This window comes from Aythya ferina, assembly GCF_964211825.1.
Source record: "Aythya ferina genome assembly, chromosome: 2".
Taxonomy (NCBI): Eukaryota; Metazoa; Chordata; class Aves; order Anseriformes; family Anatidae; genus Aythya; species Aythya ferina.
Window position 1 is genome coordinate 37506127 of NC_140297.1, and position 20608 is coordinate 37526734.

The 20608-nt window shown below is 43.5% G+C and overlaps 1 protein-coding gene across 3 annotated transcripts in view; it reads left to right on the forward strand.

Moving 5' to 3' along the window:
• GALNT15 (polypeptide N-acetylgalactosaminyltransferase 15) overlaps positions 1–20608 on the forward strand; it is a 27194-nt gene continuing 6586 nt past the window's right edge. Inside the window, exons 1-7 of one of the 3 annotated variants that reach the window (XR_014688995.1) lie at positions 1–142; positions 1085–1627; positions 6518–6684; positions 7409–7613; positions 15476–15643; positions 16249–16366; positions 17322–17516. Coding sequence is in view for 2 of the 3 variants with exons in the window: in XM_084507564.1 (XP_084363690.1) it covers positions 117–142; positions 1085–1627; positions 6518–6684; positions 7409–7613; positions 15476–15643; positions 16249–16366; positions 17322–17516 (1422 nt within the window). In the remaining variant the exon portion in view is untranslated. Of the gene's footprint in view, positions 143–401; positions 878–1084; positions 1628–6517; positions 6685–7408; positions 7614–15475; positions 15644–16248; positions 16367–17321; positions 17517–20608 lie in introns of those variants that run through there. The other 2 variants (XM_084507564.1, XM_084507565.1) reach the window with 2 other exon arrangements.

Below are 20608 nucleotides of genomic sequence, written 5' to 3' on the forward strand. Positions count from 1 at the left end.
AGAAGTTGTTCTCTCTCAGTGTCAGTAGTCGTTGTTCCAGCCCAGGCTTTCTACATGTTATTCCTGGACTATTGAAAACTTGAAGTGCTGCTCCCCGTGCAACACCAAATTTATGGATGAGGAGACAACTTCAGTCTGCCAGGTGATAATTTGGCATCCTTATGTCAGTGTTAAAATCCCTACAGCTGTAAATATTTATTGCAGATGAAATATACTCATATACTCCAGCTAGCACATTACCATATGAATAAATCTAACACTAAATAAATCATGCGCACTCCATCTTTTATTCAGTTTATGAAATTCTTGCTTCTCACTCTGAGCATTCTTAGCTTAATAAGGTTACTCAGAAGTCGGGTGATTCGTGGTACGCCCTGACTTGTTTTATAACACGGCGTTTTGCTTCTTATATTTCTCCTCTGACAGCTTTTGCAAAGTTTTGATTTGATAGGACAAGAACAGTGAGGGCATTAGGACCAAGAGAAAGACGCACACATTGCTCTGTATTATGTCTGGCAAAGTGCTTCCTGACTGAGTGCTGTAGTTATGTGTGAAACAAAGTCAGGGACTGACTAGTTCTCTCATCTGTTGATCACAGCGAACTCGAAGCCTCAGAACGGGGGAAAGCTGTCAGATCTGCTTTCAGAGATAAGGCACATCAGACCAGGCAGCAACGGGAAACTTTGAAGGAGCAGGAAATACTCTGCAAGGAAGCTATTAGAAATGGATTTTCTTTTTACTTAGAATTTAGAAGGGAAAAAAATCAAAACTTTAGCTACTTTTTTCATCAGCTAAACATGCTCTTTCTTAACTAAGCCGGGACTGAATAATAACGGATCTACTTCATCTCGCTGGATCCATGCTGCCTTTTACTACAGTAAGTGCAATATTAATAGGCATTTTTTCTGTTTTGTCTGTAAATAGAGAGGAGAGCATGAAACGGCATCAGTGAAATGTGAGGGGAACAGAAAATCCTCTTGGCAGATAGTGAAAACCAGTGCTCTGCTGCAACCCGAGGACTGGAATCTGAGCGATATCCAAGTGGTGTTTAACATGACCATCTGTATCATTTTGTCACCAACAGCATGTTCTTGAGGAAGAAATGCAGATATGGATCACGTAAGCTGCAGTTTCTCTTGTTGCTGCTGATGCTGGGCTTTTTGCTGCTGATGGTCACAACGCTGAATCCACCGCCCAGCAACCAGAGCAAGGACGGGACCTTCCAGCCGGTGGAGTTCAACCCCCGGGAAGGCTATCAGATGGGCTTTGCGGAGCCCCAGGAGATGCTGGACACCCAGGAGGAGAGCCAGCAGTACTACCCCTTGGACGGGCTGTCGCCTTTCATCTCCCTGCGGGAGGACGAGCTGATCGCCGCCGTCGTGTCGCCCGCGGGACGAAGGAACCACAGCAAGGCCAGGAAGGGCTATCGCGTGGTGAAGCAGCAGAGCCGGCGGCCGGAGGCGAAGGAGGGGGACCCGGAGTCCCAGCTCGAACCCCTTCCCTTGGAGGACGGGCATGGGGCTGCCGTGGGGCAGCAGCCACTCGGCCTGGAGACCCACGGCTTCAACGAAGCGCTCAGCGAGCGGCTGTCTCTGCGCAGGGAGCTGCCTGAGGTACGACACCCGTTGTAAGTAAAGCAGCCTATTTGATCTCGGGGAGAACACCCGCACCTTCCCCTGGCGCTGCCCCAAAGCCCCGTGAACCCCTCTCTCCTCCTGTGAGCCCCGTGTCTCCCTCACCAACCTGCCCCCTCGCTTTGGGTGCAGCGGGAGCCGGGAGAGAGAGGCTGACGGGGGGCAGAAATGGGGGCGCAGGGGCAGGGTGGGTGTCGGGGGGCGGTGCGGCTTTATGGGGACGCCAGCTCTGAAAGAGGAGCACGGGCTCCGGGCGATGTTTGCTGTTACGGGTTCTCGTTATCGGGTTCTCGTTATCGGGTTCCCGTTATCGGGTCCCCGTTATCGGGTCCCGTCGCCCGGTCCCCGTCCCCTCAGGCGGGGCGGGCGGGCGGCAGCGCCGCCTGCTGGGGGCCGCGGGGGCTGCGGCCGCGGCAGGTGCCGAGGGGAGGGCGCGGGGCAGGGCTCGGGCCGGCCCCGTGAGGAGAGGGCAAGGGCAGCGCCCTGAGGGGGGCACGGAGCCCAGCAGCCCCCTTCCCGCTTGGGGAAGCCGTCTGGGCACGGGCCTGGGCAAGCTGCTGTAGGTGACCCTGCTTGAGCAGGGGTTTGGGCCGGCCGAGCTGCAACCTCAACCATTTTGTCCTTCTGTGAGAAGAAAGACCATGGAGGGAGGCAGGGAGGTGCAGAGCAGGGCGTCTGACCGGGCTCGCCAAACAGCACCGTAACTAGCAGCAGCCAGGCTGCAAGGCCACATCAAAGAAGCTTGGTGTCTGAAGTCCTACGTGTTGCATTTGGAATGCCCTGTGTTGTGTTTGAAGCTCCACATCCTGCATTTGAAGCTCCGTGTGTTGCATTTGAAGCCTCATGCATTGCATTTGAAGCCCCGCGTGTTGCGTTTGAAGCCCCGCGTGTTGTGTTTGAAGCCCCACATACTGTGTCTGGAGCCTGGAGGCTTGTGAGCCAGTTATTCCTGCAGCCCAGGAGGAGCAGTTCACCCTACTTTAAAAGGGGCTGAGGCATATCAGTGCTCCCCTGCCCACGGGAGAAGCAATAAGATGCAGGTGGCTATCTTTCTTTCTTGCCTTCTGTAACAAAAGCTATTGCAGCCTTCCCCTAGGACACAATGGAAAGATGTGCCAGAAAACATTTTAAGGCACAGAATTTATATAGTCATTTTTCTAGCGGTCATTTTCCCATGTCTAAAACCAGATGGTGGTGCTAAATTAAGAGCACAATCTTAAGGAAAGAGAAATGAAAGGCAGGGACTGTTTTCTACATTCACTGACTAGATTCAGTGTTAATTTGGATAATTCCATTGAATAATGATATGCTAATATTATTTCGGTAATTTTTCACCATGCTTCACTGGCAGCTCTTTGAACTATGTAATGTTCAAAGGAGGAATGATGACCCTATTTTACTGCCTGTGATGTAAGCCAAAAAACAGTTTTACTTTGGCAGCTGAAGGGCCATCCAACAAGAGGTGGTTTTAGCTAATATTAATCTCAACTCAGGTTTAAGCCATGGTCTCAGAGCTCTTGGATGAGTTTTCCTGTCTGACTAGTGACAGCCTAAGGACCTATCAACACCACAGCTTATAGAAGCCCAGATTGAAACCACAGATCTGAACATCTGAGGCTTTGCAGTTGTTCAGATCTAAATCCAGATCATAAACCTGCAGCAGAGGTCTACCTCTAAGCCAGTCCTGTCCTTCATGGCACAGCATGCAAACCACAGTGATATTTGTTGGACATAATTTACTCTGGGGGCCTCACTCACAGCTGTGCCAGTTCTGTTTCGTACTGATGTAAAAGGAGAGTGAAACAGTAAGGAATCAGAATGGCTATTAGCCTATTCTGCTTGAATCATGTTGCTTGTAATAATGTCTATTATTAGTTATCAGAGAGACACTAACCAGTTGGAGAAATTTCAGCAAGTCAGCTGCACAGACTCAGTTTCTCTCATTTCACTTAAAAAGACAAATCCTTCAGGGCAGACACTGTGCCTACTAATTGTGAAGCACTTCTGGATACTGTAAAATAAGGCTGGCCAGGCTTCACACTTACATACTGCCTTTTTACTGTTAAACCAGAGTGCAAGATGTAACGTAAATGCCATAAGATATACTTAGCCGTTCTTCCTTAGAAATTCACATAAAAAGGTCTGTTGTGCTTTGCATTGGAGCACTGAGCTGCACAACTACAGTTTCTTTTTATACGAAGAGTGCAGAGCTCTGATGGAAGTAAACCAGAGCCTGCTAGCTGTGCTTTGCCTTGACAGCCCTGGATCCAACCTCCCCAGCTGGAAAGCGATAGCTCAGACCTCTTTCACCAGACCGCAGCTTCTAACAAAGCCCACATCTCTTTGCATGCCTTTCCAGGTGAATGTTTTATGCTACCTTTCAGAAAGTAGATGCATAAAGCTGCATCTCTCCCAGCAGTCTTACTGATCCTGCAGTAAAAAATACCTCGGTGGACAAACCAGGTGCCTGGTTTTGTCCTATTTCCTTCGAGTAACTGTTCTGACACAGCCAGGGTCTCCAGGTGAAAAAGCCTTAGAACTTGTCTTGTTGTGCTACAGAGTTGTTCTCCCACACCAAAATTCATCCTCTAAGGTACTTTCATCCCTCACGGTGCTATCAGTTTGTCCAGCTGCCATTGACACCCTCCTGGGACTGTGGACCTGAAGTAAGCCTGTCAATGTATCTTCTTTGAATTCTGCCTGCAAAAAAAAAAAAGAAGAAAAAAAAAGGTCCATTTTCCTCCCTTGGCCTTGAGCATCAAACCGTACGTATGCAGGAAAATGCAAACACACAGGTATCTGAAAAGATTTTAAGTTTTGTTACAAAAGCGCAGCTTCCACTGGAGTGCAGCTGGGAGCTGAATCTCAATGAGCTATTTCCCTGCAGGTGAGTGGGAGTCCTCGCTGGCAGAGCCTGTGCTCTGTCAGAATCGCTCTCCCGTTCCTTGCTGCATGTGACAATTCCTTATTTTTCACAAATTGGATTCAATCCCTACGTCTTATACCAGTCACGGCCCTGACTTTCTGAAATGTCAATTTCTGACAGACAGCCTGTGGACCTGCTCCAAATTACAGGGAAGGCATTTCTGTGCACCAGTACCCTTGCTCGTTTTTCCGAAGATTAGATACCCACATTGCAAGCCTTTGCCAATCTCCATGGCAACTAGGCACTCGCCACCTAGGCTACATATTCAAGTACAGTTATTTTCAATTATTTTCCAATTAAGATTCCACAACAGCCTGATTTTCTTGCTACAGCCACAATACTAACAACACAGCGTTGCAGCATGATGGTGGAAAGCACAGGTGGTTATAGCTGTGTTGTGTATTCCTGTCTGGAAGCTGCCTGTTAGTGAAAGGACAGCATCAGACCTTCGCTTTTCTTAATTATCTCCAGATTATTCTGCCTGAAAAGACAGATACTGCCAAGTCATGAGAGCATCCTTCTCTCCATCCTGCTAAAAAATAGACAAAGTCTCCCATGTGCAATAATGAAACAGTGTTGTTGATTACAGAAGATTAGTAAAACGAGAACAAAATACATTAGTTACAATGTAAAAATCATCAGGAAAAATGTTTCTCTCCATAAAGAGGATATTAGCGTAAAATATTAAAAGTATTGTGGCCGTTTAAAATTGATATGCCCAGAAGTGTATCTGTAGTATTCATTTATTTGTATTTGTTATTAGATCATTCAGCCCGTGGATGCTATTAAATGATAAGCAGCTTTGTGCCTGGGTGGTGTCTACCATGATAGGGCCTCACTCCCTGAACGAAAGCACTAAGTAAAATGGCAATAAACACAGCAATTATTAACATGATATCCCTTACATGAGCTTCTGCTGCAGCTGAGCTAGCTGAGCAGCTAATTGTTTAATGAGCACTGTAAATCTAGACGATGATTTGCTTGGCGATACGAGAACGCTGAAACAACAACGGGCCAGATTCGTGCGACGGCTTTTCATGAACTGACACCCGGGACAAAGCTGGATCAGCAAACAACCGTGGAACCAAAATCACGTACCACCAGCTCGTTCACTCTGTGCCACGTTGGTGTTTGTTGTTTTGATGTGATGGGTGCAATCCTGGCACCAGGAGAGGCTGGGGAGCTGTGGGCCCCCGCTGGGGCTCTGCAGCCTCTCCAGCAATGCCACACCGAGCCCCTTGCGGCCAGGTTTCTTGCTGTAGACTGTAGCAGTACCTGGCTTGTAAAGGAAAGAGCAGAAAAAGGCATAGGGATAATCCACCCACCTGGGTGTCTCTTTCACCAGTGACCCATTTTGGTCAGAAAGAGCAAGGTGCACAGGCTCTATAGTCTGCAAATAGGATTTACTTTCTGAAGTGTATCTGTATTTGTTTTCATTACCTACGTAAGGGTCCACTTCTTTTGTGTACCGGGATGAGATGCTGGCTTCATTCACTATGCTCCTGGTCAGGCAGGCCACAGAGACACTTATCTGTTGTGCAGATGAGTTATTTTACTTCTTAGCCTCCAAGGTACTGCATTTCAACTTGCTCTTTTCTCTGTTATAGGAGAAATATGGAAGGGGTGTGGGGGGAGGATGACTGATCTGCTTTATCCCCCCTCCCTGCTTTGCTGTAGTTGTCTTCAGTTTCTCTTTCCTTGCCTCAGCCAGAACAGAAGAACCCCAGAATACAGCAAAACATTCCTATATTTGTATTTCAATTATTATAATGTCATTCTCATATTTTTATCTTGTGGTCCAGTCTTGGAACACTTTAATATTTCCTTTTCTTCCTGAGCTGAGACCTTCAATTTCTTTCCATCCCCAAAGACCAAGCTATAGCTTGTAACTGGTCTGAGGAAGAAGCAGCCAGGTGTACCAGTGTTTCTAGTGTCTCCCTCATTTGATCCCATGCAGGTGCCTGCAGCAAGAATATGACTCCAGCCTGCCTACTGCTAGTGTCATCATCTGTTTCCATGACGAAGCCTGGTCGACCCTGCTGAGAACGGTGCACAGCATTATGGACACAGCCCCCAAGGCCTCCCTCAAGGATATCATCCTAGTAGACGACCTGAGCCAGCAAGGTAGCCCACACTTCTCTGCACGAGAGCTCTGCTTTCCAAAGCTGCAGGGAGGAAACTGTCCTCCTCCGAGAACTGCATGAAGAGAGGAGAAGGCAAATGAGACCCGCAAGAGAGCTAAGTGTAGCCATGAGCTGACTGCCAGGTTTTGCTCTTCCATCCCCTGAATCCAGCTTAGCCTTTCAACTTTGAAATAGTTTGGGTTTTTTTCCTTTTTTTTTTTTTTTTTTTTTTTCCCTATCACTTCCAATCACTCTCAGCTTTCTTACTTTAAAATAAGTTCACAGTATGCAAATCTTCCCACTGGACCAGATCTGCCGTAATAATTTCCAGACGTGGACTTTGGCTGAAGCATGGAGTGGAAAACTCCACATTGCTGAAGTAATCCCAAGTGCTTTGGGAAGCCAAACACCTGTAGTATCTCACTCTGATCTGTGCCTTTTATGAGATGATGAGAGTATCCACCTTTTGGTGCAAACAGGAGAGGAGGATATTAAGTTTCCCAGAGGAATAGCTTCACACCTAGTGAATCTCAATTTCCATTAGTCTTTACTTCTCTTTGACATTACGCTGCTGTGGGAGTATTTGGAACAAGGCCTGCTTGGCCATATATAAAAAAAAATGCCCCCAAAACATTTTACCAGCAAACATTTGACATCTCCTACTATCTGTTGTTTGCCTGTAAGAGCTTGAATCAAAGCTAAAATGACCTTTCTGTTCATGACAGGGCCCCTGAAGTCAGCCCTGAGTGAATACATCTCCAAGCTGGACGGCGTGAAACTGATCCGGAGCAACAAGAGGCTTGGAGTCATCCGAGGTCGGATGCTGGGAGCTGCACGGGCAACTGGGGACGTGCTCGTCTTCATGGATTCGCACTGCGAGTGTCAGAAGGGCTGGCTGGAGCCCCTCCTGGCCCGGCTGTCCAGCAACCGGTAAATACAGAACCTCGGGATCCGTAGGAGCACGCAATGGTCTGGGTTGGAGGGGACCCTTACACATTGTCTTGTCCAACACCGTTGTCCTCGTGACTTCTCAGCTCTCTGCATTTTCTAATTTCTGCTGAAAGAGATGTACTTGGAAACACTTAGATTTATTTTTTTCCGTCCTTGCTTGGTTACCTTCTTCCTGCGGGTCACATTGCTTTTATTTTCTACTTTCACACCACGTACGTCACCGTGATATGTGGGAAGCAGGAGAGGTCACGCAGCTATGACCCTCATTTTACACCCAGAGTCACTAAACTGTCAGAGTTTGCATCTAGCCATTGTTAGAGCTATGAGAAGGCTTCCTGGTGGTCTGAATTAAAAGGGCTGCAGTCTCAAGACGTTTGCAAATTGAGAAATGCCCACCAGAGAAACTACTGCAGCACTCCACAGTTATCTTTGCTTTTCAGTTGTCTCAGCCATGAAGCCAAGGATAAAATGGGACAGTTTCCTTAAATTACTCTGTCCTCCTGAGCCTGCTTGGTTACATACCAATGTCACCTGCACCATCTCTGTTCCACAGAAAAATAAGACTTTAAGGGCAGCCTAGACAGCTCTAGCTGATCTCATATATTTTCAGACACCAAACTCACAGGAAAAGGTACAGATTCATATTTTCTGAGTGTTTCAGGTTTAGGTAGGTACTTGGGCCTCCTCTCTAATGTACAGCTGAGCTCATCTGTGTAGTACCCAAGTCCATCAAAGAAAGTAAATCACTGAAAATGGTTCTAGAATTACATGGAAGTAAATCCTTTATTAAAGGGACTTTTCTAAAAGAAACGTTTGTACATTAACTTGTCTATCATTACCCATAAGCCACTTGAGAAAAAATGAATAATTGCTTGAGGGGGTAAAAGAAAAATATATCTTTAAAAGTCTTACCAGACCACTAAATAGTAGTAATAAAGACCTTCAAAGGCTGTTCCCAGGCACTGGAACAAACTGCTTTTATGGCTGATTATGTTTGCTCATAAGAGAATTAATTTGAGCTTTTAGAAACGATTACGTCATTCATACAAAAACATGAAAAATACTACAAGCTAGTGGAATGCAGTCCTAGGATGTCATGACTCGTCTCTTCTAAAAGATTCTCATTGGAAAAGCAGATTCTTTTTTGTCTGCTGACTTAATGGATGGCTTATTAAAAATATGCAGATTCTTCTGCCTTGAGCTCTAGCCAACTGTTGATGTTTGTGCAAAACTCCTGTTTGTATCAGTTGGTCAGTCCTTATTTAAGGTTATATTGCTGAAACCAAAAAGAGCTGCAAAAAGCCTTAAAGGAGAACTATAAAGTATTACTTCAGGAGAATTGCAATGGTGTGAGAGCAGCTGGGACCTAGAGGTCTCCAAGTGTAGGGATTCACTGTCAAAAATTCTCCCTGCCAAGGGGATGCCAAACCACCGAGCCTACCAGAGCTCTGAGATCTCTGTAACACCTTCACCAGGGGCTGAGGAAGAAGGATTCTTTTTCCCTGCAAGGCCCATACGCTCATTCATCCCTCTACGAGGATAGAATTTAACACTGAATTAGCAAATGGCTAATTGGACTAATGGAGAAAAGGTGGAAGGGCATTTGGGTAATAGTATGGGCTAAATCATCCCTTTCTGCTTGCCGTACCAGGCACTGTGTCTGCTGCTGGAGGTTCTGCCACCCTAGTGCGGGGAACCTGTTCCATTCATTCCTGTGCACGAAGAGAAATGCTCGAAGGCATCTGGCAGTCAGTTTCCCTCATTGTCCCTGCTTCCCTAACTGAAAAATGGTGATAGTAACACTGACTTGATAAGGAAGTTAACTCATTATTTTTCCTAAAGTGCTTGCAATGCTTGCATGGAGATCACTACGGAGATGTAAAGCACTAGCATAGGCAACTTGGCTTCATTTAGCAGCCGAGGAGCTGTTAAATTGAATCATGTCCACTCCCTAAGACTGCCCAAATGAGGAAAGCACAGTGAAAAAAAGCTTATAGTGAGTAGTGAAATACCCCCATTCCTCTTCTTAACGTACCAATCAAGCTGCTACCTGCGCTCTTGTGCTGCAGGGACAGGATGGGAAAACACTTAATCATGTAGAGTGAGTGAATTGTTAGCTGGCAAGGAAAAATGCAACCTTTCCAAATCTCAGTCCTTTGCCAGAGTTTAAGGGAGCCGGGAGAGAGATTTTAGCTTTGAAAGCTGTGAACAAGCCTGATTTTGGGATGCCTTAGCAGGTCTACCACTATTAGTATGATCTTAGTGATGCACAGAGATCCTTGGGCAAACTGAGACCCCGCTGCGGGTTGAACATACTCACCAAAAGGGAGATATCATCAGTTTTGAGCAGCCTGTAGTAGTAACAGACAAGAGAAACATGAGAAATATTATCCCATTTTTACAGGTACAGATATATCTGTCAGACATTTGACTGCTCTGGGTGACTGCATTTCATCTCCCTGCATGAGGGTTTTATTCATTAACCCAATCAAAATTGTTTTCCCAAGAAGTATTAAGTCTTTCTAAAATCATTACATGTGCATTTATGGACACCTTGCCTGGGACCTGTTCTTTGAACCAAGCCTAACAAATTGACTGGGATGCTGTGCATCAGCTTAGTGTATCACCTGAGAACGGTTCAGCGGTTTGTAAAGCATCCCCTGACATTTCGATTATCCAAGGATGAATACCACAGTCACCTGGGTGACATTAGAAAACTAGATGAGATGCCCCACAGATCATTTCGTTTGACAACTGTTTATGTTCCAGCCTAATTCCAGGTGAGCAGCATGGTGTGGAGGAATGTCGCTGTGCAATTATTACAATCGTCTTTTGAGGCTTTTGCCTTTTCCAGGAGACTGCAGGAGACAACTGCTATTCAGTCCAGGGGCAGTGAAAGGCAGGGGGAGCATTCAGTGAACTCTGCCTAAAGCCCTGAACAGGTTGTTGCTTTAACCTAAACATAGTGACCATCACGCTGAAGTGTATGGTTCCTTGCTTGCAGCAGGGTGATTTAAATAAATAAAAAAGGTTCAAATTGTGGTTCCTGAAATTCATATTCCTGAGAATACTGCATGGAAGCAATATAAGGCTTGATTATATTCTTGGAAAGGAATTCCAGCTCTAAAAGAGGCATGGGCACCATAACGGTGCAGAGAGAGATGGCTTGCAAAGGGGTAGCTTGCCCTCAGGACCTTTCCCCTGCTCCTCATCACCAAGGCTGTTGCCCTCTGGTGCACTCCCTGTACCACAGCTCAAATATTACGTTAGCAAACTGGAGCCTTTAGTATTATTAAAAGAAGCCTCTTTGGTTTCTAAAATTCAAAGTGCCTCTACTTAGCTCCATGATTCTAGGTCACTAGATGCTGTTAAACAGAATAAGAAATGAGCACAGCAATGGAAAGCTATCTCATCAGCTCAGGAGGTGAGCAGAGCCTCTGCAGATACAGGAATAGATACAGAGTTCTGTTCAAAACATTTGAGTGGTGCTGGTTTTATGGCAGTGCACAAGGGAGAAGGGAAATATTTTGCACTGAACACCTCCATCATCTTTTTTTGCCAGACTCTCCACTTCTCTGTGGCCCACACCCCAGCTTTTCAAGCTATCACATCCATAAACCATCTGGTTTCTGCCTTCTTACAGGCTTAGGGAAGCATTATGTTCTCCATCCAGAGGACAAGCAACCCCGTCACGCATCTGAGCATGCATTTCCATGCTACTTTCCTTGTTTTGAAAACCTTCCATATACTTCACATACAGCAGCCTGCTTCCTGGGACCTCTCTTTTTGCCTGATCTTTTTATAGCCTGATCCATTTGTCGATAACACTAATTTCAAATTCAGTAAGATAAAGTTCTGCACTTACATGGTATGTTATCTGAAGATACGTTATCAGTTGACAATCTTTCACAGTTGATCAGTATCAGCAGGTGACCTATTTTAAAGAAGATGAGGTAAAGAAACTTGAAGAGAATCTAAAGCCAAAAGTAATCATTATTGGCAAAAGTAGGAGCAATGAAGATTTAAAGGTTTAGGCGTGATTCGCAGCACGGTGCCCAGACTGCCCAGTGTAAAAAGGTACTGGCAGCTCCTACAGATTTCAGAACCCCACATACAGATTTGAATATTTTAACATACAAAGCAGGTTTAAATATATATGTATATATTTTATAAAGCATTCTCTTAGGACTCTGCCTAGCCGAGATTTGAATTACATGCTTAGTGCTTAGCATGTAGGTAGTACATCAGTTCAAGGATATTGTCCTTATGCTTTCGGTCAGCCAGAAGTTGGTCTGTGAGGCCATATGTAAGCAATCCTGGATCCCACAGCTTTACCATTCCTGATCACTACATTTTCTCTTTTTATTAATCCCACTAAATTTCAAGTGTTTAGAATTACTTTTTTTCCCTGAAGACTTCAGCAAGCAATGTGATTTCAGGGAAAATTAAGTGTGCCGTGGAACAAGCTTGTGTTCTCAATTACTTGCTGAAGCTTTGACTATGTGCAGAGCCAGACAGTTCAGGCTGCCTGGATTTCTGAGCTATTTTATTTTTGCAGGGAATGATCCACTCTGAAACTGGTTGAGGAAAACACAGCATTTTCATGTTTGCTTTTGTTGATCCCCCTTATTTAAAGGAGGATTTAAACAGATTAAAATCTGTTCCCTTCCCAGAAAAAAAAAAAAAAAAAAAAAAAGATAAATCAATAAAAAACACTTTCAAAATATCATATCTAAAACTTCAAAACAGATGTATTAATTAACTCTTCTTCTCATGTTACTTATTCTAAAAACAGAAAGGAACATAATGTCCATGGCGACTGCAAAGGGTCATGAGAAGGCATTTCATTTAAGTCGTATTTGGTTGAGAAATCCCAAACTAGGAAATTGTTCTTGTTTGGGTTGCTCTTTTTCATGGAATTGTGACCTTTTGTAGATCCTGTGTGTTCCAAGCATTTGAAATATTCACAAATTAGTATCACCACAGTCAAACAGTTCAAAGCCTTGCTGCCAGTTGTATTTGAGTTTCCTGTTTTTTTCTTTTCCTTGGATTCCACAGAGTAAAATTAACAGTAGTTTGCCAGTGTGTTTCATTTCAAAGTGCCGAGAAGCTGCTGACTGTCTGCCAGTTACTCAGTTAAAAACAAAAAAGAATAGCTAAGAACATCTTCCAAATTTCAATTACCTTCTGCTGCAAATTTGCATTTAGAGCCACCAAAACACGGAACCATCACTGAATGTGCAGAAAGTAGATCTTTTATTAAAAAAAAACCCTAATGCAAAATGATATAATTGAATCATAGAATGGCTCAGGTTGGAAGGGACCTTAAAGATCACCCAGTTTATCCACCCAGGTAAGAATATGACCTATCCGGTACTGTATTTTCCATGCCATAATTTGTAGACATTTTGGCTAATTGCTTGGTTTCCTAACCATCAGAATCCCTGACATCAGTGCAGGTATTCTTCTTGAATTACATTGAATAACCATGCCCCAAAACAAGTGAAGTAAAAGCATGCATTAAAAAGTAGGTGTTCTTTCAGCTGGAACTGTTCCTGTGGTGCCGACTTGTAAGCGATGGCACCGATGCTAGAAGCATCGTTGGGGTTTGGAGTTTTCAAGTGGCAACTAATTTAAGGTGGATACAAAAAGAAGGATGGGTTTGAAATGGCTGGATATGAAAATGTGGGATCATCTGAAATGCTTGGAATATCTGATCCAGTATATTTCTGAGCATAGCTCCGAGTATCTGCGTTGTATCTCCCTGAGCTATAGTGGCTACACACATGTGGCCCAGTCTTCATGGCCAAGGGTTTTGAATGGTTTAGTCTACATTGCCTGCGCTGGCTTCCACTCAAGCATGCCCTCCTGATCTTTCCCACTTGACTCTGAAACTGTAAAATAAACTACCCTGGAGTCATTAGTTCCCCAGTCCTGTCTGGACGGGAATGGACAGACAAGCAGCAATAATATGCATTTCAGCAAGGAGCAATAAAGTGAGGTGGGAAATATCCAGCTCCAAGTACACTCCTACCCAGACAGTTGTCAGTGATGTCTGCACTGGAGAATGCAGCAGGCTGTAGAAATTATAGTGATTTTTCATTTTTTGAAGTTTAGTCTTAGAAAATCCATTTAAATTGTTAGCACTATTTTTCTCAGCATGTCAAAGAAAAAACCACCTGCTTGTGTGAGTCCAACAGAGCACTACCTTTTAGTAACTTTTAGAAGTAGTTAGATTCCTTTTCATGCTGTTAGTGAGTAAAGGTTAAATACAGCTTTCACTAGAAAGACTCCTGTTGGCTTGAGATTTCAGGTTGTTCCTGTCCTGGATACAAAACTGTATCACTGGGTTTTCATCAAGAGAGTCAGGGAAGGATATCAGCTTTATTATTTTTAAGATCATTTCTTTGCATTTCTTCTTGAGTCCTGCAGAAGAATGACAGCAAATCACTGCCTTGATGTATAAACCTACAGATGTTGCAGGTGACCATAAAATTGTACTATCTATTTATAAACTCAATGCATGTTTCTAAGAGCACTTATAATAACATATTGCAAGGCCTGGTTTTATACCCGAATGGAGAAATATAATCACTTCTCTATTTTAAATCTTTCTGCCTTTAACTCATCACAGGGCAGTCTGCTCACATTAGGAGACAAAGGAGTAACTGAATCATTTTAATGCTGTCCTCTGCACAGTTCATTTTCATACAATTCACTGAAGATCACTAATCTCTTTTTCTCCATGGGGTTTGAAAATTCTCTATGGGAAAGAGCAACTACGATAAACCAAAATGTTGAGCTCCCCTCACCCTGTTACTGGGAAAAAAAAAAAAAAAAAAAAAGAAAGAAAGAAAAAAGAGAAAAAAAAAAAAGACTAAGGATACTGTAAAGGCAGAGAAGATATGACAGGATTACATGAACATCACTGAGGGCTGCCAGCTTCCTCAGTTGGTTCTGGTCTCTGCCATGGAAGAGAACCTATGGCCCACTGCATGAAAACATTCTGAGATGACCTTCCTCCATCGGCTAGAGTATGTTTCAAACATATTTCTCTCAAGAGTAATCTCTGACCAACATGAATGTCTTTAAACAGGGGAGATAAAACCTTTTACTTTTCGCCCCAAAACTGACCATTTAATTTCTTTCTGTTTCAACAGGAAGCTATTTTCTAAGGAAAGAGCTACTCTGGAATAACTTCCTATATAGATACTCAAGAATAAAAGTATTTTTTTCAGTGTACTTTAATTCCTAGTGAATGTTTCTTATTTTTCTTCAGTGCGTTTGCAAGAACACGTTAAGGTGGGGTAGAAGGCAATACAAACAGAAACTGTTTTCCAAATGCAGTGATAAATGTTTTTGCAAAGCTACCAGCAGAACAAACTAGGGGTAAGTTCATGCTTCATTGTCCTGAAGTGACAAACTCATGAAGTGTGGAACATCTAGAGGAAAATCAAAGGATGATAAAGTGTGTGAGCCCAGAATCATCTTTCAGTGTAAACTTTGCATCCATACAGATCCTATAACCTCAGAGGTTGAGACCTCCGTGTGAAAGAGCTTTAGAAGAATTTTGATGGTAAATTCAGAATAAAATCCTGAATAGCTTTAAAATGATAATGTAATGTATAGGTTATCAATAAATTATTGATCTTTAGAATCGTTACTGCAGGCTCAGCATTCCCGTGCACTGAGCATCTGAGCTCTGTCAGGAGGGAAAACGAGGGCACTCAATATCTAAAGGAGTGTTTGTGTTGACAATATCAAAAGAAGAACCACTGTTCACTAACACAGTACTGAATTTATGCTTTGGCTTTGAAAAGAAATTATATGGTCTTTTGCAGAAACAGTGTCGTCTCCCCTGTCATAGATGTCATAGACTGGAAGACCTTTCAGTACTATCACTCTGTGGGCCTGCATCGAGGTGTTTTTGATTGGAAACTAGATTTTCACTGGGAACCAGTGCCAGAGCGTGAAGAGAAGGTACGACAGTCTCCCATCAGCCCTATCAGGTAACAGTTCATTAGCCAATATGCCTCCACTCAGCTCAACAGCAAAACTGTACAATTTGGGAAAGCTTCCAGCTAATGAAAGTGAGACATGGTTATTTGCATTTGCTTCGTTAATGTGTTTTGAAGAGACAGGTTTTTGGTTTACATTGAGTTTATCTGGCCTTTAGCATTCATTCTAAGTAGGCTGCAGTCATACTGCCAACATGACAAATGTTTTCCATGCAACTGGAAGCAACTAGTATACAACCCGACCAGACAAGATATTGAAATTTGTAGGGAAAGCAGAAGATGGATCATACAGAGTTAAAAGAGATGTCTTAATCATTATGTTTGTCTGTTGTTTTGGGTGTACATGGATGGTTTACATTTCTCACTGGTCTGAGCCTTATTCAATACCTAAGTGCTTGGCCCTCTTCCCCAGGCAAATCCTAGAATTCAGTTCCAGTTGTTCTTAATTTTGGTTGGTTAAACACTTAACTTGAGATTACAAGGGGTGGCATTCAATCATTTTTCAATGTTATCTCCATCACAGAAATGATGGGGTTTTCATCCTTCATATTATCTACCCAAAACAGTTGTTCACTTCCAAACTATTTTCTATCCAGGAGCCCTGTGGTAGCTGGTGCAGTAGTTGCCATGGATCGACATCACTTCCAAAACACTGGAGCTTATGATTCTGACATGACCATGTGGGGAGCAGAAAATCTAGAACTATCTATAAGGGTAAGAACCTTAATTAAAACACCAAGCACTGGTAACTAATGGGTTTTGAAAGGGACTTAAATGAAAAGGCAAGAAGTGATTTATAAAAGCAATTAAGTGCAGAACTTCTTGAAGTATGGAGAATTCACTTGCAGAGTTCTACCCCATGCTCCATGATCTGTCAGGACTATACAGGAATACACAGCTGCTGTGGGTTAGGAGCATTATGGCAGGACAAGAAGTTTCACTATTATTAGACTCCAAGGTCCCCTCCAACCCAAGCTGTTCTACAATCCTGTGATCCTATGATGAGTATCTGCCCGAGGACAAAGTCACTGGTTTAGGCACCTTCTGAAATCCACCTCTTCTACTCTGACATGTAACATGCACCAAAGGAAGAGTAGCTTTCATGTCTTTGCCAATATGTACTTTAAATATCAAATCATTTATATTAATTTGTGTGCATTAGTTTTTGCTCAATACAAAGAGTAACTGATGTTAAAAAAGCAATGGAAAATGCAGACACAAAGGGTACAGAGTCTTTTATGTCCAAGGCAAAAGAAGGTGTGCCCCCAGGTCTCTTCACTATACTGCACTGTTTGTGCACAGGAGAACATAAAAGCATATAAATGGTTCTACTCCAAGGTCTATCTCGCCCAGTATCTGTGTGTCTCAGTGTCTGTGGGGAACAGTGTATGAAGAAGCACATAATGATGCTCTATCTGTTTCCAGCAATGCGCAGATTAGAATTTCCTGGAGTCTGTAGTAAAGCAGCTTCCCCTTTTTAGTTGCTTTTGAACTGATAATTAACATTCAGCCACTGCCCAGAGCAGGATTTAACTCAATGAGTGACTCTCATTTTGCTTTGCATTCTTAAAATTGCTGGTCTATTACTCAATGCTGCTAGTTGTGCTTTACCAGCTATGTAGAAGATAGTAAAAGATGATCTCTTTTTGCTCCTTCACCTGTGTTTCAGACCTGGCTCTGCGGTGGCTCTGTAGAAATCATTCCATGCTCCCGTGTTGGACATGTCTATCGAAATCACGTCCCCCGTGCGTTCTCCTATGACGAGGCCATTGTGAGGAACAAAATCCGAATAGCAGAGACCTGGCTGGGCTCTTTCAAAGAGAACTTCTACAAGCACGATACAGTGGCTTTCCTAATCAGCAAGGTAAAGACATCAGCAGCGGTCTGTTTACGAGGGTAGGAGTGTGTGTTGAGGTAGGTGAAAGGGGTGGGATGGCAGCGTGGGTGTCTCTGTGCAGTCAAACATTCAATGGGCAAGGTGCCAGGGATAGTTTTTCTTTTTGTAAAACCTACCAAGTACAAGAGCTCTTACATCAAGAAAGAAAGAGAGAAACCTGTTTTTGCTGAAGCTGTCAAATCTCATAGAGTATGACTCCTTCACCAAATGACTCCTTCTTTAGATTGCCCAACAAGTCGTGGTTTGCTTTTCCACCACTGATAGTACAGGGGGATCATCTGAAATGGAACCCAGTTGCACTGTGTGCTTGAAGGGACCTTCCAGAGGATTCATTCTTCATGGCTGACAGTCTTCCTCGTGTGATTCAAGTAACATTCACTGGCACGTGGCAAGCTGTGTTGTCTCTCCTACTGCAGGAACATCAGAAAAGGCAATTTCTTCCTAAATTGACAGAAGTAACCATCTGTAACTGAGGAATTCAGTTCTCACCATAGCTACTGTTTACAAGTTACTTTTTCATTAGGAAGGCCCCAAAGACAGCAATCCAACCTCCAGAGATTTGGATTGCCAGCAGCCTGCTCACGGAGACAGGCTTGCAGCCAGGTGTGTGACACAGCCCTGGCATACAGCCACACTTGAAATGTCTGCAGGCTACACACTGCCCAACAACTGCAGAACAGCCATACCTGTTTTTATGCCACTGTGTAATCCACTGTAATTCAGGGTCAGTCAAGGGACTGTATATCCCACGTGTTACAAACTGCTGGGTGCTGTATTAAAAGCTTTGGCAGCAAAGTTGTTAATTTGCTGCAGTTCTCCAGAATTCTTCAGCTCCCATACCTTTTCTTGTAAAAATACCCTCTTCTACGAGGAAATGGAAAAAACTTGTGAGGAGTTTTGAATGAAAAAGTGTCATTCACCTTCCTATTCATTGACCAACTCCATGCTTTTCAGGAGAAAAGATTCCCTGAAAACGGCTAGGCATGGCATGTGTAAGGGGTGTGCAGTTTCCCATTCAGTTTTGCTCCTGCATTTCAGTCCTGTGTGCCTGCATTGCAGCTCTGGGCACCATCTAGGAAAGGAGATCCAGCAGGAGCTGCATTACTGTGGGGAGACAAAAAGGGCTGTGTGTCAGAGTGGCTTTTCTCCTGTCACCTAGTCTGACCTCCTTAGGCTCCATCAGATCTGCCTCTCCAGTCAAGCTGCTATGCTCATCCTAGAGCCTGAGACACATTCTCTTTCATTATTCTTTTTTAAAAAGCTTCTCCGTTCTTGTCTGTGGAGTATATTTTAACTCCACTGGCCAGGATTTCATCAGTTGACTTGCAAGGCTTACAGCAATGTAACAGGAGAATGAATGCTAGGCCAGGTCTTTTCAGATGGGCAGTTAGTTCCTTAAATCATTTAATTATTTCCTGAAGGCCTTTCTTTTCAACTCAGAAGCAATTTTCTGAACTAAAAACTACAGCCATCAATGATTCAGTTTACCAGCTATAAGTACAATGACCTTTTGCCTGAGAGTTTGTTCAAGCCAGGGTACTTCTAGTACTCCTAAGTATGATGCTCCTTCAAGTGACCTATTTTACAATCTCTGTTCAACACACCATAACATAAAAGGCCCTTTTCTCCGTTCCTTTCTTTCACAGCCAATATTTTCAGTATGTCAGTGCAGTGGGTTGCTATTCAAAAGACACGAGCAAGCAATGACATTATTGCCGCTCAGCTGCCACAGCTGCAGATCAGCCCAGCGGGGATTTATTGCACTGCAAGGGCGAGCGGAGCCACCTATTGGCCACTACAAAAATCTCTGCGAGCCTACTACTGAAAATAAAAAATGACCCCCGTTTAGATTGCTTTATAAGTCTTCCCCTTTTACGGTCGAAATTACATCCTGCACAGGATGCCTGTGGCGTGAGCATTAATATAGATGAATAAGGTTCTTTGCCGGGCTCCACAATTTCAGCCGCCACCTCTTTTTCTCCTTTTTTTTTTTTTTTTTGGTCTGTGTGTGGTTTGTTTATTTAACCTACAAGCACAGTTTCCTTTCAGCTTGGTTTACAAGGATAATCACTTTCTTTACAATATTTACGTTGTTTATTCAGCATCAAATGCACGCTGAAACTAGTATGACAACATGAGATTTACCACCATTGCCTTCTTCAGCCAAAGCAGAGCCTCTCAAGGAACGCCTCTTTTTAGGGGAAGCATTTTACTCCTCTGTTTTCCTGTTCCAAGGAAACCTCTCGGGGCCAGGCTTGTGTGGTGCTGAATTGCTGAAGTTCATTGTTACTCTTATTGAATCTAGGACTGATATTAGACTATAAGGTTCTCTTTAACATACTGCAACTGTTGATGTTTGCCTGTGAAGCTTACAGGGGCTGGCATGATTGATATCTATCTTTAGAAACTAATACCTCTCCCTTCATCTCCAAGGCTCTTTATTTGTCAGTGATTTTCAGCCATGTGGCAACGGCTTTTTTTTCTTTCTTATGGATGCTGAGAAATGACTGAGCTGAGCAAAGTTACTTACAGGCAATTCTTTGCTTATGTTACCAATTTTAATCTCTGACAGAGGAATCCACACCACTGTCCTGGAATCTAAAACTGCATTTTTTTAAATGTAGAAATGTGAAGGGGGAAATGTATTGCTGGCAAGAAAGAGGAGACTCTTAAAGGTGGTGTGGTTTTTTTTTGTTGTTGTTTTGTTTTGTTTTAGTATGTGAGCAATAAGAGATTTAGAAAAGTGCTTTGCATGGTTTTGAAACCAAAGGATTAGGCACTTACCTGCTTAGGAGGTTTTCAGAATCCTGTTGGCCGTCTTCAGGTGCTACATACCTCACATACTGAGACCCTCAGGCCTTTGCAGTAATGATGCCCATAGCTGCAATGAGGTTTGAAGGTACCTGTCTTTTTTCAGAACAAGAGTTGGTACTAAGGAGGGTGAAGAGTGACAATCATGTGTATGTAACTTAAGAAAAGACATAAATCAAAGGAAAGTTTTCTATGCCTTTATAGCCACAAAACACATTCACCCACTACATTTAGCAACTGCCAGGTAA